At 46.7% G+C, this 16184-nt stretch overlaps 1 protein-coding gene across 2 annotated transcripts in view; it reads left to right on the top strand.

The window, feature by feature from the left end:
• The first annotated feature begins 4124 nt into the window (after positions 1-4124).
• WIPI1 (WD repeat domain, phosphoinositide interacting 1) overlaps positions 4125-16184 on the top strand; it is a 32279-nt gene continuing 20219 nt past the window's right edge. For both annotated transcript variants that reach the window (XM_045984995.1, XM_045984994.1), the window contains exons 1-3: positions 4125-4288; positions 9645-9727; positions 11350-11519. In XM_045984995.1, the coding sequence (XP_045840951.1) occupies positions 4209-4288; positions 9645-9727; positions 11350-11519 (333 nt within the window). In that variant the 5' untranslated portion in view covers positions 4125-4208. The remainder of the gene's footprint in view (positions 4289-9644; positions 9728-11349; positions 11520-16184) is intronic.

Here is a 16184-nt window from a genome sequence, read left to right as displayed (position 1 = left end):
TCTGCATTGTCCCCAAGCCCTTCCTCCTTCATCCTTTTCTCAAAGCACTACCCTACACTCATCCATTCCGGTTCTACTCTATCTCAACTCACGTTCTGAGTGCTGAAACGGATCAGAAAAGAAAAAATGAGCTTATTTCCTATGACTTGATTTTATAAAAATAGAATAGATTGTATACAAAGAAAGGGACAGGAGTGGCATCTGCTCACCTCGTAGTTACTCTAATTATAGACCGTTGGGTGTTGTGGGCAACCGTATTGGGTGACATGAGGGTTGAGTCAGACAGGATGTGTCATTTCCAACTTCCCCGGTCATTGCCCAGTACAGTCCCTAATCAGCATTTTAAAATGACAGCCTGACGGCTGCACAAATAAGAAGGCTTCCCATTAGCTGAATGGTGGCCTGCATTTTGTATTACCAAGGATACTTAATCCCCAAGCTCAGCTTTATTCTTCCGGATTTTGCTGATTTATTGTTTCTCTAGAAATAATAGCCATTTTGTCTGGGAAAAGATAGCCACTTAGGCATCTCGCTTGGAAGAAGGACAAAAAGCTGAAATTCTGTTTTTCTTGTGGTAACATGTTGTCGTCCCTTCTTCCTCCAGATAGCCTCTCCTTCTGTTATTTGGTGTTGAAATTTCCCATTCCTGGAATGTGGAAGGATTAGGATGGCATCAACCCAACATTTAAATCAGGAGTTTCTTCTCCCACAGAACCTAGAACTAGAACTTAGGAAAAGGACAATCACCCTGACATTAAATGAACCAACACCTCTGAATTTATTCGTAGCATTTTCATCAGATTTTTTTTTTTTTTTGAGGGTGTTATGCCTCAAACAGAGGTCACGCACTGGACCTCCACAAACTACATCCAGCCAGCTGGTATATTTAATTTGGCCCACACTGTGCTTTTTAAAAATAAGAATTGGTCGTCAACATTTTAAATTTTTACGTAAAAATATAGGTTTATGTAAAATAAATATTTATTTTAAATGTGTTTATATAAAAATACAGATTTCTGTATTATCTTGGGAAAAATAAAACCAAGGGAGGCAGCCCTGGGGTATTACTTCCACGGGGTGGGTGGTGGGGTGGCGGACCACTAACTCAGTGGGAAACATCCAAGGGGGATCATTCACGGGAAAGGTGGGGCTGGGAAGGTGATCAGTTTTCTCCCGTACCTACATCTCAAGGCCTGAACCGTAATCCCAGTGAGCTGTGTCAACATGTAACTAATTGCATCTTCCTGAACACCTGCCCGAACACCTAGTTTCTGAAAGCAGCGTCATGAGCTCCCGCCTTCCTAACCCTGGAATCAGATTGGTCTCTTCCCTCTCTTCTCTGCCACACCACCCGTCCCCATCAGCTACTAGGTTCTGTGCTTTATGCTCCCCAGACTTCACTGGGCAAGGCCACAGCTACCAGCCACATAGGTATTGAAAATGTGGCTGGCATAAATTGAGATATGTTCTAAGTGAAAAGGATACTTTGGATTTTAAATAATGATGCTAAAAAGTAATCTAAACTAACCGATGAATACTTTTCCATTGATTACTTATTAAAATGAGATTTTTGACACATTGTGTTAGACAATTATTAAAGTTCACTTACTCGTTGCTTTTTACCTTTTTTCATGTGGCTTCTAGAAAATTTAAAATTACAAATGGGGTTCACATCTGTGGCTGACATTTTCTTTCCTTCTTTCTTTCTTTCTCTCATTATCTTTCTCTTGGACAGCATTGCCTCAAAATATCTCTTCATGTGACATGTTAGTGGTGCCAATATGGTGCTAATAATAGCTACAATGGCAATCATATTACAATATATAAGTATTAAATCAACATGCCATACACTTTAAATTTACACAATGTTATGTATCAAATATATTTCAAATATATTTCAATAGAAAAAAATTTATTTTGGGTTTGTCCCAACCTTTCCAGCCTGTATCTTACGTCCCTTCACTCCTAGAATTTCACATTAGTCTAGGCTTTTCCCCCTTCTAATCTATTCTGCACACCCCAACCAAGTTTATCTGTCTAAAACACTGTTTTTATCATGAAACACTACAGCTCAAAAACTAACACCAGCTCCCCACTCTACCTAATAACGTCTAAACTACCAAGAATAACAGCTTCCACTGTAATAACCTTATTCCACACTTTATTTAATTCTCCAAACAGCCCAGCACCTAGCCTACCAGACTCCTACTTTTATAAATGGCTGAGCTGGGAGTGCTAAGGAGAAGCACCTTTGATCCAAGAGGTAAAAAAGATGATGCAGTTCAAGCATCCAAACAGAAGCTATTTTCACTCAGGATGGTTTATACAACACTTCACAATCAACTAAAGAGCAACCAACACCTGCAGATCTATGCGCTGAACTATTTTCACATCAGTTGAGAGAAAGAATAGTAGCGTTGCGTGAAGAAACTTATTTTTACGCTTCAGAAAACCCAAACCAGAAATGCAACCAGAAAAGCTTATGTAAAATAGTGCTCTTCCCGCCTCCATAACAGGTTCAAGTTACCAAAGTATGTGCGTGTATACACACATATGTATATGTAGCTTTGTAACAAAACGGATTTTAATTATGCCAATTTGGAAGACTGTGGCATAATTAAAATGTCATCTCAGCTTGACAAGTATGAGTTAAAAATTCATCAGGAATTATATAAATCCAAAGCCAGCAGAGCTACTGGTTTATGAACTGTGTTGGGTGTATTACACGAAACACGCGTTTAACCTGGGAAGAGAGACTCTTGTCAGCATTCATGTCAAATATGTGGGTTTCGAACTGGGCCATCTTGAGATCTCATCCCTTTCATCAAAAACACCATCTTATACACATTTCCTTTCATTTTTTTTTTTCAACTACAGATCAGATGGATTTTGCCAAATTTCCCAGCAGGTGGTTTGGTGTGCAGGTCTTGATACCAGACAAATCCACATTCTGCCATCTGGTGTGTTACTTTTGACAGATTATTTAGCTGTTCAGTTGACCCTTTATTTTAAAAATGGGGGGCGCCTGGGTGGCTCAGTGGGTTAAGCCGCTGCCTTCGGCTCAGGTCATGATCTCAGGGTCCTGGGATCGAGTCCCACATCGGGCTCTCTGCTCAGCAGGGAGCCTGCTTCCCTCTCTCTCTCTCTGCCTGCCTCTCTATCTACTTGTGATCTCTCTCTCTCTGTCAAATAAATAAATAAATAATCTTTAAAAAAAAAAAAATAAAAATGGGGCATAGGGGTGCCTGGGTGGCTCAGTGGGTTAAGCCTCTGCCTTTGGCTCAGGTCATGATCCCAGGGTCCTGGGATCGAGCCCTGCATTGGGCTCTCTGCTCAGCAGGGAGCCTGCTTCCTCCTCTCTCTCTGCCTGTCTCTCTGCCTACTTGTGATCTCTCTTTCTCTCAAATAAATAAATAAATTTTTTTTAAAAAAATTAAAATGGGGCATAAAACATTGCTCCTGTTTTAAAAATTCAACGAGATCATCGGCAGTTAGGACAGCGCTTGGCTTCCACGGCGGGGCAGGCGGTAAGAAAACTTCGGGTCTGGCCTTAGCATCCCCATTTTGGAAACTTTTCTCTAAGAGCTTCAAGACTCTACTAAAGGGTGGGGCTTTGGCGTCTCACGCTCTCTACTAAACCCTACGAGTTTAATAGAGAGCTACTCGTCACAGGGGTTTGGGCGGGGTGGGACCGAGCGCGTCCGCCCGCCGCCCCCGCCGCAGCCCCACCGCAGATGCCCCGCGGAGGCCAAGAGGTCCGGCCTCAGCTGCACTCATTCTCGCCATCTCCCGTTTCGCGGCATCTGGCAATGACAACACCACCACGTGGCCTGCAGCCTTGCGTCATGCGCCTTCGCCCAATGGAGAGCCGTCTCACCGAGCTGGGGGCGGATCGCCACCGGGGCGGGTCCTCCCGCAGCTGTCGTCCATTGGCTCACGGGGCGCCGTGGGCGTAGACTCGTAACCAATGGCGGCCGGGGGTGGGGCTCCCGCCCCCTCAGCGGCAAGGGTTGGCTGGGACCCGCAGGAGGGTCGGGGCCAGGCCTGGGTGGGGCGGAGCGAAGCAGGGACGGGGCGGAGCGAAGCGGGGCGGGGCGGGGCCAGGAGGGGAGGGGGGCCGGCGACCCGGCCCGCGGAGCGGGCGCCAGCGGGCTGCTGAGGTGGCTGTCGCCGGCTCGGAGCTGCGGCTTCCCCGGGTCGAGTCCCCGATGGAGGCCGAGGCGGCGGACGGCCCCCCGGGCGGGGCCGAGGCGGCGCTCAGCTGCTTCTCCTTCAACCAGGACTGCACGTAAGCCGCGGCGGCTGCCCTGCCGGGAGCTGGGAAGAAAGTGGCGAGCGGGGGTCGGTCCTGTCGGCAACTTGTAGCCGGAGCGGCGCAGGCCTACGTCCCAGGAGGGCGGCGGCGGGCGGCCGGGGCGGCCCGGGACAGGCTCGGCCAGGCGGGGGCTCCCCCTCCCCCGGCGGGGGTTCGAGCCCCCCCACCCCACCCCTCCCCAGCTGCGGGCCGAGGGCCAGGAGCGGCCGGCGGAGCAAGGAGGGAGAGAGTTCCGGGGCGGAGTGGGGCGGGCGAAGGCTTCGGAATCCAAGGGGGGCAGAGGTCAGCGACCGGAGCGGGGGTCTGGGGGAGGGGGAGGAGAAGCCAAAACAAAGGAGGTGGGAGGGGAGGGGGAAGTGGCGAGCTGACCCAAGGCGAGGTTGTTGGGGCCCATGAAGATGGGAATACAGGAAAAACTTTCCCATTTGTCCTTGAGCATCTCAACGTGGCATCTGGGCAGGGCCTGGGACAAAGAGGCAGCCTATCCCTGTGGCCAGGCCAGCCCCGGTCCCAGCCCAGCTCAAGGCATCTCGCCTGCAGGCTCGGGGTGTCAGAAGCCTTTCCACCCCTCTCACTGTTTGCACGTACCACCCCCCTCCCTGGGCGAGGCAGCCTCTGCTTCTCCGAGTTCAAGAGCCCTTTCCCGGGCCCAGGCTGCCTTCTCTGAGAAGCACGAGCTCCAGTTGCTTTTGGAGTGGATTTTTTAAAATTTCACTTCGAGGTGCACATTTGGACTTTAGCCAGAGAGTGAGTTGCTGAACTGTGGTTCAGACACCTCAAGGATTCAGTCCCTTGGAAGCAAACGCCTGTTTCCTTGCCCCTGTTCATGGAATTGTTAGAAGCCAGTCCCTAGGACCATATGGAATAATCGCTTTGGAATGTGAACCCAGAGCATCAAGCAGGGATGACCGCTTTCCAGTTTCCCACTTCCTGCTGTACCAGTTTCTGTTGTGTTCCTTGTTTGGAGCCGGCTTCTCTCTCGTGCTTTGGCTGCCTGTGACGGGGCTGTGCTAATATTGAACATTCAGTGGTGTAATTAAGGCCCAGCCGTACCATAAGTAACTCTGGCTTTCATTCCCTTTGTGTTTCTGCTTAAAACACCCTGTGCCAAACAATATGCCTTTGTTCCAAAAAAAAAAAACTATGTGTAATCGGGTAATCTGGTAGCTGGACAGCTTGGTTAGATGAATGACTTTCAAGCTTTTTTTTTTTTAACCACAGTCAACAATAAGAAATAGGTATTACAACATCTCCTAATACCCACATACATAGAACATCCCTGAAAAGTGATTCATTAAATAGCGTTTACCCCCTACTTGAGGGATCCCTTCTTTTAAAGGTGTTTGTAACTCACTGAACTGTTTTTAAGATCAGCTGATGGGTTGAAAACGGCAGTTTACAGAAATGATGGTGTAGATAAAATTCTGACATTTTGTAAGGAGCATTTTGCAAGAGAGGATGGCTGTTGAAATAAATGCCAGAATGTTTTCCTTCCCAACTGAACACAGGACAAGGAGGGGAGTCAGTTTGCTTACTGGAAGTAAATGTTCTAAATTCTGCTTTGTTGCATTGTTTATTAGATTTTTTTAAGTGATGTTGATTTTTATTCTAGCTGAGTCCCAATTTTCTATAGCACTTGGGTAAGAATGTTATTTTCAAAGCTGTGGGGTGCTTGGAAAGTTAATTTCCTTGTCTCTACTGTCAGTTCTGTTTTCTTGGATGAAGGCTCTGCTGGACAGCTCTGTCTTACCTATAAATAAAAGTTTTTGTCACAGTCAGTTGCTTTGAGCCACAGAGGGTATGACATTGGATTTTAAAATAAGTCAAGCCCCTTACTAATGCGTTTAGGCTTGCCAGTGTGTCTTTTTCTTTAAGTGCAGGCTGAGTTTTACAGTATTACAACTAAACTTCTTTGCTCATGCTTCATGTTCGGCACTGTGTTAGACACTTTGGGTACATTTTTTTATTTGATTGGCAGTATGTATTTGTCCCAAGCCCTATTCCTATGAGAGATGGTGAGAACTTGTTTTTCTGCAGGAAGGCCTTATGAGTAAAATAAAGTCGTAGTTCGAATTCCTTGATTCAGCATTTTTTTTGCGGCCATTGATCCATCATTTAAAACACAATAGTAATAGTATAAAATCCTTCTGTTCCAGGAGCAGGGCCTATGTTTGAAAATTATTTTAAATTGCCAAATTTAAATTGCCAAAAATCTTTTGGTTAATATCACAAGACTCTAGTTACATTTTTTTTCCTTGCACGTTTGTTTGCAAAAATCAGTTTGCTACTAAATGCATCTATATTTGTGTGAAGGAAGTTTAAAAACGGTAATCACTACAAAGTGTGTTTTAAAACATTTTTTGAATCATAGGAATACAAAGGAGCTTTTTAAAGTTGAGGTATCATTGACATACAGTGTTCTATTAGTTTCAAGTGTATGACCTGTTGTGACTCAACATTTATATACACTGGGAAATGGTCGCCACAGTCAGTCTACTAAACACCTGCTAACTTACAAAAGTAAGGCAGTATTAGCTACTGTATTTCCCATGCTGTGCATTAGCCCCCATGACATAGTTACTTTATAATTGGAAGTTTGTACTTCCTGATCGCCTTCACCAATTTCATAGCCCCCCCCCCTCCCCCGCCATCCCTCCCATCTGGCAATCACCAATCTATTCTCTGGAACTACGAGTCTGGGATTTGTTTTCTTCTGTTCATTTTGTTTTTCTTAGATTCCACGTGTAAGTGAGATCACGTGGTATTTGACTTTCTCTGACTTATGTAGCATAGTACTCTCATCCGTGTTGCTGCAGCTGGCACGATTTCATTCTTTTTTATGGTTGAAAAGCGTGTGCATATGTGTGTGTGTGCACACGCATGCGTGTGCGCCGCATACACACCACATCTTTATGCATTCATCCGCTGATGGACACTTATGTAGTTTCCGTATCTCGGCTACGGTAAACAACGCAGCAATGAACATAGGGGTGCCTCTATCTCTTTGAATTTGTATTTTCATTTTTTCTTCAGAAAGATACCCAGACGTGGAATTGCTGGATCATAGGGTAGTTATATTTTAAATTTCTTGAGGGAACTTTGTACTGTTTTCCAGAGTGGCTGTACCAGGTTGCACTCAGATGAACAGTGCCTGAGGGTTGCCTTTCCTCCACATCCTCACCAACACTTGTCATTTCTTACCTTCTGACACTAGCCATTCTGACAGGTGTAAGGCAATATCTCATTGTGGTTTTGATTTCCATTTCCCTGAGGATTAGTGACGTTGAGCATCTTTTCGTGTGCTTGTTGGTTATCCATATGTCTTCTTTGGAAGAACGTCAGTTCAGATCCTCTTCTATTCCTTAATCAGGTTGCGGGTCTTTTTGTTGTTAGGGGAATTTATCTATTTTGGATACTAACCCCTTGTTGCGAATATTTTCTCCCATTCGGTGGGTTGCTTTTTTTCATTTTGTCGGTGGTTTCCTTTGCTGTGCAGAAGCTTTTTAGTTTGATGTAGTCCTATTTGTTTATTTTTGCTTTTGTTTCCGTTGCCTTTGGAGTCAGGTCCAAAAAACATCTCTAAGACCCATGTCAAGGAGCTTACCGCCTGTGTTTTCTTCAAGGAGTTTTATGGCTTTGGGTCTTACATTCAAGTCTTTCATCCACTTTGAGTTCACACATGTATACAAGTATCAGATAGTAATCCAGTTCCATCCTTTTGCCCGTAGCTGTGGGTTGTTGGTTTTTTTTCCGTAGCTGTGTTTTGAAGTTTTCAGATGCTGCTGGGTTGCCTCTCGAGTAGCTGCTTGTCACCATTAACGCTGTAGTCCTGGGTGCCAGACCCCGGTCCTGGGCACACTGCTGCTCTCGTGCAAATGACTAGCACACCACGTTCCCCCCCAAGCAGGTGGGAGGGCTGGGAAACAAGCGATTCCCTCACCAGTTAAAAGTTGACCATACTCTCCTATCCCTGTGTTCCAGGGAAGAGCAGATGTTTGGGTAGGAAAAAAACCAAAAAACAAAACAAAAAAAAAACAATTCCAGGGAAAATCATGTGATGTCCTCATTTTTTTATTTGAAACGATTTTTTGTATGAAACGAGAGCCTTGCGTCCAGGCTTGCCCCAGTAAACTGCTTATGTTTGTAAATGCTTCCCTGTGAAGAGCAAATCTCACCTTTGCAAATATTTATTTTTAAATGAGGAAGCTGGGCTAATTTTTAGGTCCACTTAGGACTATTTTAAGGTCCATTTTGGCTCTGACATCCCATTTTCTCAGGATGGAAGTGCTCAAGGTCAGACTGCTTATTCTCAGCGTGCTCTGGCTAAGATTTTCCTCACCACCGAGGCACTGAAGGCAGGAGAGAGCTGGGTGGGGATCCCAGCTCCTAAACAAAACTGAGCCCTTTGCTTTCATCCTAAAGCCAAGGAAACCTGGATGGTTTACACTCTGTCTTTTTCTATTGGTTGAAAGTGAAAAATATAAGAAAATAAGATTTTTTTTAAGCCCATATTGTTCCAGATGAGTATTTAGTTTTTGTTTTGTTGGTTGGTTGTGATACTAGCTTTGTGGAACGTGGTATAAAGCAGAGTTCTCAACCCTGGCTGCACATGGGAGTACCTGAACTAAAAAAAGAAAAAGAGAGAGGAAGAGAAAGAGAGTGAGATGGGGGAGGGGGGGTAGGAAAGAAAGAGAGAGAGAGAGAGATCAACCTAATTAAAAAGCTCAGGGTTGGAGGAGGAGTAAACATCAATATTTTTTAAAAGCTTCCCACGTGAACTTAATGTCCATCTGGGGATGAGAACTACTGGTAGGAAGTATCTGGGATGTTTTTATGGAAAGCAATGAAAGGGCGCATCCATGAAACCGTACTTACTAATGACTAAACCTACCATGATGGTGCATTTATTTTTTAAGCAAAAAGAAAAAAAAAATTACCTTTTGGTAAAATCCCTCTCAAACAACCAGAAGACCCCTCCTCATGTTGGGAGTAGTGCCAGGAAGAATATTCTCCAGCATTCCGTTTTTCCTATTTCTGCCTGGTTGGGGAAGCACAGCCACCAGTAGACTTGATATTTCTTTTGATGAGTTTCAGATCTCTTACCTATTTCACAACTCTGTGTCTCTCCTTGTCTTTGCCCTTTTCCCTTTTAATACGCCTGCCCCCCCGCCCCGGACAACTATTCGGATAGTTATCAAATACCGAAAAACCTGAGGGTGGATGTTTGGCCACTGTGAGGCTGGGAGGAAAGGGAATGGCTATCTTGGGCAGATCTGTGGTCGGAGTATGGTACCTCTTGTCATTCCCCTGCTGTCATTATCTTCCACAGATCCCTAGCAATTGGAACCAAAGCCGGTTATAAGCTGTTCTCCTTGAGTTCTGTGGAGCAACTGGACCAAGTCCACGGAAGCAGTAAGTGTGTGTGTGTGAAATTGCAGGGACACCAAATCCTCCCTCTAGGCTTTAATCTGTGGTGCTCCTGACCTGTCTGCATTTTTCTCCCGTAACTGTCAAGCTGAAGGAGTCCATATTTTTCAGGTTGAAATATAAATCGTTGCCTCCACTTGGTTAAAAAAACAAACAAACAAAACCACCCACAAGTAAGCCCTTAGATTTGGCAATATCTTAGGTAACATTTTCTTTTTCTATTAAGAAATCCTTTGTTTGACGGGACAAAACCAGAGAGGCAGACAGACTGTAAGAGACTCTTAATCTCAGGAAACAAACTGAGGGCTGCTGGTGGGGGAGGGGGCTAGGGAGAGAAAGGGTGGCTGGATTAGGGACACTGGGGAGGGTCTATGCTATGGTGAGTGCTGTGACTTGTGTAAGACTGATGATTCCCAGACCTGTACCCCTGGGGCAAATAATACATTATATGTTAATAAAATTTAAAAAAAGAAAGAAATCCTTCATTTGAAACCATATTGTTCACACTTCTTCATATACTTTTATGCACAGCATCAGTTTTTATAATTGTCAAACCAGAGGGTCACTTACAATTTTTTTTTTTTGGCATTATATTGGCACTGTAAAATATCACTAATGGTCATTCAGTCATTCAGTCATGGAAATATTTTCTTTGTTATAATAAAGCAATATGATCCCATTCGCATAGTTCATATTAAAGGTGTTGAAATACTTCAAGTGAATATCACCAAAAAATGCAGCTGAGAAATGTGTCTGTCTCATTTTTTCAGGGTAGGTAATAGTTCGTTATCACTTGGCTTTCCTGGAAAGAAAGTGGTTTGATAAATAAATAGTTTGGGTCCCTAATACATTTGTAAGATACTATTTTATTACCCCATTTTTGGGAATATTTCGCTCTGTCTCTGTCCTGTGTCACTGCCTAGGGGACCTGCCTACACACAACGAAGGCAGCATGCAGAAAGAATGTTCTCAGAAAAACACAGAGGTGTCCACCTATGGGCTTACTTATTTCCCTTCTTCCTGAGTGTGGAACTACTTCCCTGGTCATGTCACAGATTCCAGATTATCTTCAACAAGAAAGGGATTGCGGAGAGGGCCAGGGAGCACAAGATGGAGAGGGGTTATGGCTTTAACTAGGTTACTGCCCCCCAAGCCATGGCCGTAGCCTAAGTACCTCTCGGCAACAGGGACCAGAATTCTGAAAGCAGAGGTTCCCCGGAGCAGACATTCCTTGGAAACCCGTCGTGGAGGAAGGGTGGGTTGAGATTGTCCAAACCTCCCAAATGTGTTTCACAGCAGACAGCGGTGCCTGAGGGCTGATTGTGGCTCCCAGGGGGCATCCGGGGAGGCTCTAGAAGACCTGACTCGGGGGTCTGGTCACTCACGTTTTCTTTGGGTGTTGGACTGGGTGTTGGACTCACATTTTCTTTGGGTGTTGGGCTTTGGAACTGCTACCGCGGGAAGCAGACAGAGCGTCACGGAGCGGGGAAGAAAATCGTTGTAAATGCGGGCTCAGGGAGGGCGCCCCATCAGCAAGACCCGGAGGCCGCGGGCTGATGGCAGGGGAGGCTGCAGTCTGGGTCACCTCGGGCCACTTTCCTTCGCAGCCGAGATCCCGGATGTGTACATCGTGGAGCGCCTTTTCTCCAGCAGCCTGGTGGTGGTGGTCAGCCACACGAAGCCGCGGCAGATGAACGTCTACCACTTCAAGAAAGGCACGGAGATCTGTAACTACAGCTACTCCAGCAACATCTTGTCCATACGGCTGAACCGGCAGGTACGTGGGCGAGATCTCTCGGGTTGCAAGGCTTCTGCTCGTGGGCACCCAAGAACGAGATGACTGTCCGTAGAGATGAGTGTGTCTAAACCACGCAGCCAATTCTAAAAGGGATTTTGAGACTCGGGCCCCGTATCACCGGGACCTGGTGAGCCTCCTCCGGGCCCTAGTTTCAGGGATGTGTCCTCCCTGGTCCTTCTGCCTCGCGTCCCTTCTCGAACAGTGGCCCCTGCTGGAGTGAACGCTCTTCCACTGGACGCAGGCTGGGTGGGAATCTGGCTTGACACTGTCCCGTGAGCTCCTTCGTGAGCACTGAACGCGGAACATCTCTCCCTGGTTTGGACCCTCGATGGTGGCGTCCACTGCCAACGGGCAGCAGTGCTCCTCAGAATGAAGCCCCTGAGGATGAGTGTGCCCCGCACCTTCCCCCACCCCTGGCTAGCTCTGAAGGCAGTTCTAGAACTAACCTTCTCTTGCTCTCTCCTTGGGCTTTCCCTGCGATCCAGGTGCCCAGGCTCATGCTCCCCCCTTTCTTTCCCCCAGCTCACCCTTACAGACCTTACTTGTAGTGGTTGGTTTGTTTGTTTTAAGATTTATGCGTGTATTTATTTATTAGACAGGGAGCACAGGCAGGGGAAGCAGCAGGCAGGGGGAGAGGGACCCCGATGCGGGGCTCGCTCCCAGAGTCCTGGAATCATGACCTGAGCCCATGGCAGACACTTAACCAACCGAGCCATTCAGGTGACCCAGGAAGGATTATTCTTATCTTAAATATAGAAAACATTCTCTTTAAAAATAGAGATTCTCCTTAAATAAATATTTGGGGGTATTAGCAGAGTCTCCCTTAAAATCATTAGGTTCTAAATCCCATAAGGGCAAGCACTGTATCTGCTATGTTCACTGCTACAGGCCTGGTAAGAAAAGACAGTGCCTGGGGGGAAAGTGCTCAATGAATATGTTTCCCAACGGCCTGTTAAATAAATAAACAAACAGATATATTCTTTATATGACCATGCAGATCTTTCTGTTCAGTTAAATATTCCCAAGATGGTGGAGGTCATTCATTGCCTTCATCCAGGATAATGTTTTCTTCTGTCTTCTTATCTAACTATTGAACGCTAATAATTTTTTTAGCAAATGAGACAAAGTGCTCCTTCAGCTTATGAGAAGAAAGAGTTTCTTTGAGTTGGTTGACTACTTTGAGGGGATACTCTTTTACGTCTGTGTGGAACAGTGTGGTTGATAAGAGCCTGAGAAGTAGGATGTGGGGGTATTTAAGTAAGGAGCCGAAGTAAAGAAGGAAATAAGCCCAGGCTCTTGGCCAGGGAGGGAAAGGTTTTGAGAGTTTTCGGCTTGAAGGTTTTTAAGCCCAGTTCTTGGCTCAAGGGCTCTCTCCGAAATCTGTTGGGAGCACATTAAATTTCATTGCAAAACTTTTTGTCTTTGCATACAGTGATAGACAGTATGTAAAAATTAAATCTCTGTTTTTGGCACCTGATTGTCTTTTTAAGGTTGTTTTAGCCAGGGGCACCTGGGTGGCTCGGTCGGTTAAGTGTTTGACTTCTGCTCAGATCATGATCCCAGGCTCCTGGGATCAACTCCCACATCCGGCTCCCGGCTCAGCGGGAAGTCTGCTCGTCCCTCCTCCTCGTCCTCTGACCCTTCCCCCTGCTCATGCACGCCCTCTCTCTCTCAAATAAATTTTTTTTAATCTGTTTAAAAAAAAAAAAAAAAAAAAGATTGCTTAGGCCAAAGTCCTGTAAAGATTTTGGAACCCTCAAATATTATCTATAGAATTTATTTCTCTCATTTCTTTCTTACTTGTTCGCTGACGTTTTCATTACCAAATGGGACAAAGGATCACTCACGGGTCTGGGTCTGCTAGCCTTTCGATGCCACGCTGTCCTCAGTATAACATCCACGTCTGCAGCGGTGCTCCTCCCCAGCTTTGGAACCTAAGCGCTCCTGGCGCTACCCCGCTGTCAACGGCCAGCTCATTGGAACCCGCTCAGACATCTCTCGCCTCCTTAGCATTTCTTCTCCTAAGAAGATGATTGGAACCACGTCTGGAACGTGCTTGGGGTTTGCTTTTCTTAGAACATCCAGGCTCTGGCGTTGGCAGCTTTGGGGCTGGGCACCTACCGCAGCCCCCACTGCCCGATCATAGTCCCTTGATGCCCAGGCTCTGCCGCCCCCTGCAGGAAACGAACGGAAGTGGGAGCCGTGCGTCCTACACGCTGTGGGGTTCAGGGGTCCTCCGGCAGTGAGGTTCCTTTTTTAAAAACAACAGGAAACCATCAAAGATTTGTGTAGGGAGTTATGAGGAGAGAACATCCCTATTTTCTTCTAAATATGTAGAAAGGAAGCACATTTGGTAATTATGTTATTTTTCACTGTCAGTTAATATTATGCTCCTTGTCCTTAATTGAGGAAATGCATCGTGCGGAGTAAAGACGGCGCACCCGATGCATTTCCACAGGTGAGCCCTGACCGTGTTCCCGCCGTCTGTTCCTGGGCCCTGGTTATCCAGATGAGCGTTCGCTGGATTGAAGCCTCTGGATCTATACCTAAGTCTGGTGCTCAGGAGAGACGATATCAGTATTTTTTTTTAAAGATTTTATTTATTTGACAGAGAAAGATCACAAGCAGGCAGAGAGGCAGGCAGAGAGAGAGGAGGAAGCAGGCTCCCTGCCGAGCAGAGAGCCCGATGTGGGACTCGATCCCGACCCTGAGATCATGACCTGAGCCAAAGGCAGCGGCTTAACCCACTGAGCCACCCAGGCGCCTGATATCAGTATTTTTATAATCAGGAAAAGGAGTTATTGCTTTTAAATCCTAGCAGAGTTGATGAGAACCAAGGTGACCGAGCGGACTTAAAGGCGCACCCAGGGTTCCACTAGGATTGAAAACTGGTCATTAGCGAGCCGTTTGCGGGGTCAGGCTGGCCCTGGAAGCCTGCATGCACGTGAACTCAGGACATGGTGCCTCCTCTCTCCCCCTTGTTCTCTCTCCTTTTCCCTCCGTCACATTTAATTCTTGTCCATGGCCAGCAGGGGTGACCTGAAATTCACCGACTGGGCCACACGACAGCCGGTGGCTGACAGCTGGTGGCACAGAGGCAGACAGGTGGGATGAGCCCGGTGTGGAGGCTGGTACCACAAGAGGCGTGCATTGAGGACCCAGTGTCCTGGGGACTGGGTGTGGGGACACAAGAGCCTATCAGAAACCTAAGAACATAAGCACAGAAAGCGTGGGTAAAAGGCAAAGTGATCAGACAAATCAGGGAATATGTTTCATGGAGAAACGCTAATGTTTGCCATCAATTTTGAGACCCTATTAGAATTTTTTTTTAACCCCTCAGCACCCAGACCTGTGACCACAGAGCCTTAATTAAAATTGAGGACCGTGTTTACATTTTCTTTTTCTGCTGGATATAAGTGATGGTCTCCATTTTTCTCAGCTGTGAGAAGTCATACTGGGAAGCCAGCAGGACAGGCTTTCCCCTGGAGGAGAACCAGTGAGGGTTTTTTGTAGTACTTTTAGGTGCCTTCCTTTCCAAGTGTTGTCTTTTGAGATAAGAGGATCTGGCCTGAGAACAGAGGCTCTCAAACTCAGGTGTGCATCAGAATGACCTGGGTACTTGTTTCAAACCTCCCAAACCAGAATTTCCAGGAAGAGGCCGGGCCTTGCCCCTTACGTGCTCAGCAGGCTCATCAAAGCCTGAGAACCACTAGCTTAGAGGAAGCCAAGTCAGCTCATGCAGGGGGCGTGGGCAGCTGCTCAGAGTGAGGAAAGAGTCACCCAACCAAAAAGTCCTTCCCGAGAGCCCCTCACCCACACCCAGCATCCACACTTGCACTGAGCTATGCCTTCCGGTCCTTGACACACCCAACGGCAACCCCGTGGCTTGTTCCCACTTGGTAGAGAGCATGGCCGTTGGGAAGAAGCTCTCACCTGACAAGCCTCATTTGAAAAGGAAGTGAAGGGACTCCCTGTGCTAGAGAGAGGAAGGAGCCGAGCCCGGGGCAGGGCAGAGGGTGGGGGTCACTGGGATGGTCATGGGGGGGGCACCCTGGGACCAGGGGTGCACATGAGAGCAGAAGGGCTTTCCAGTTCCCTTTATCAGAGCTGGAGAGAACACGCAAAAGTGGGTCTGGAGAGTTGAGTGGGACGAAGGTAAATCTGGTGATTCTTCCAAGGGAGTAAAAGCTAAGTTCGGTGATACGGAGGGAGTAAAGAGTCCCGCGCTGTGGGGCGCCTGGTGGCTCAGTTGGTTAGGCGACTGCCTTTGACTTGGGTCCTGATCCCGGGGTAGCGGGATCGAGCCCCATGTCCGGCTCCTTGCTCGGCAGGGAGCCTGCTTCTCCCTCTCCCTCTGCCTGCCTCTCTGCCAGCTTGTGCTCGCTCGCGCTCTCTCTGTCAAGTAACTAAATAACATTAAAAAAAAAAAAAAAAAAAGAATCCCATGCTGTACAAGAGGGAGACTTTGTTATAAACATTGAAAGGGAGCCTGTCTGATAGGAATAGGAACCAAACATTTACCCAGAATTGCCCTACATGGCAAAGGGAGTCTGATCAGGAAGTGTTCAGGAGTCCCTGTTCTAAAGAGAGGAAAGTAACACACACACACACACACACACACACACACACAATCTCAATTTCTTT

Source organism: Meles meles, chromosome 18 (assembly GCF_922984935.1).
Source record: "Meles meles chromosome 18, mMelMel3.1 paternal haplotype, whole genome shotgun sequence".
Taxonomy (NCBI): domain Eukaryota; kingdom Metazoa; phylum Chordata; class Mammalia; order Carnivora; family Mustelidae; genus Meles; species Meles meles.
This window is presented reverse-complemented; position numbering and strand designations above follow the sequence as displayed.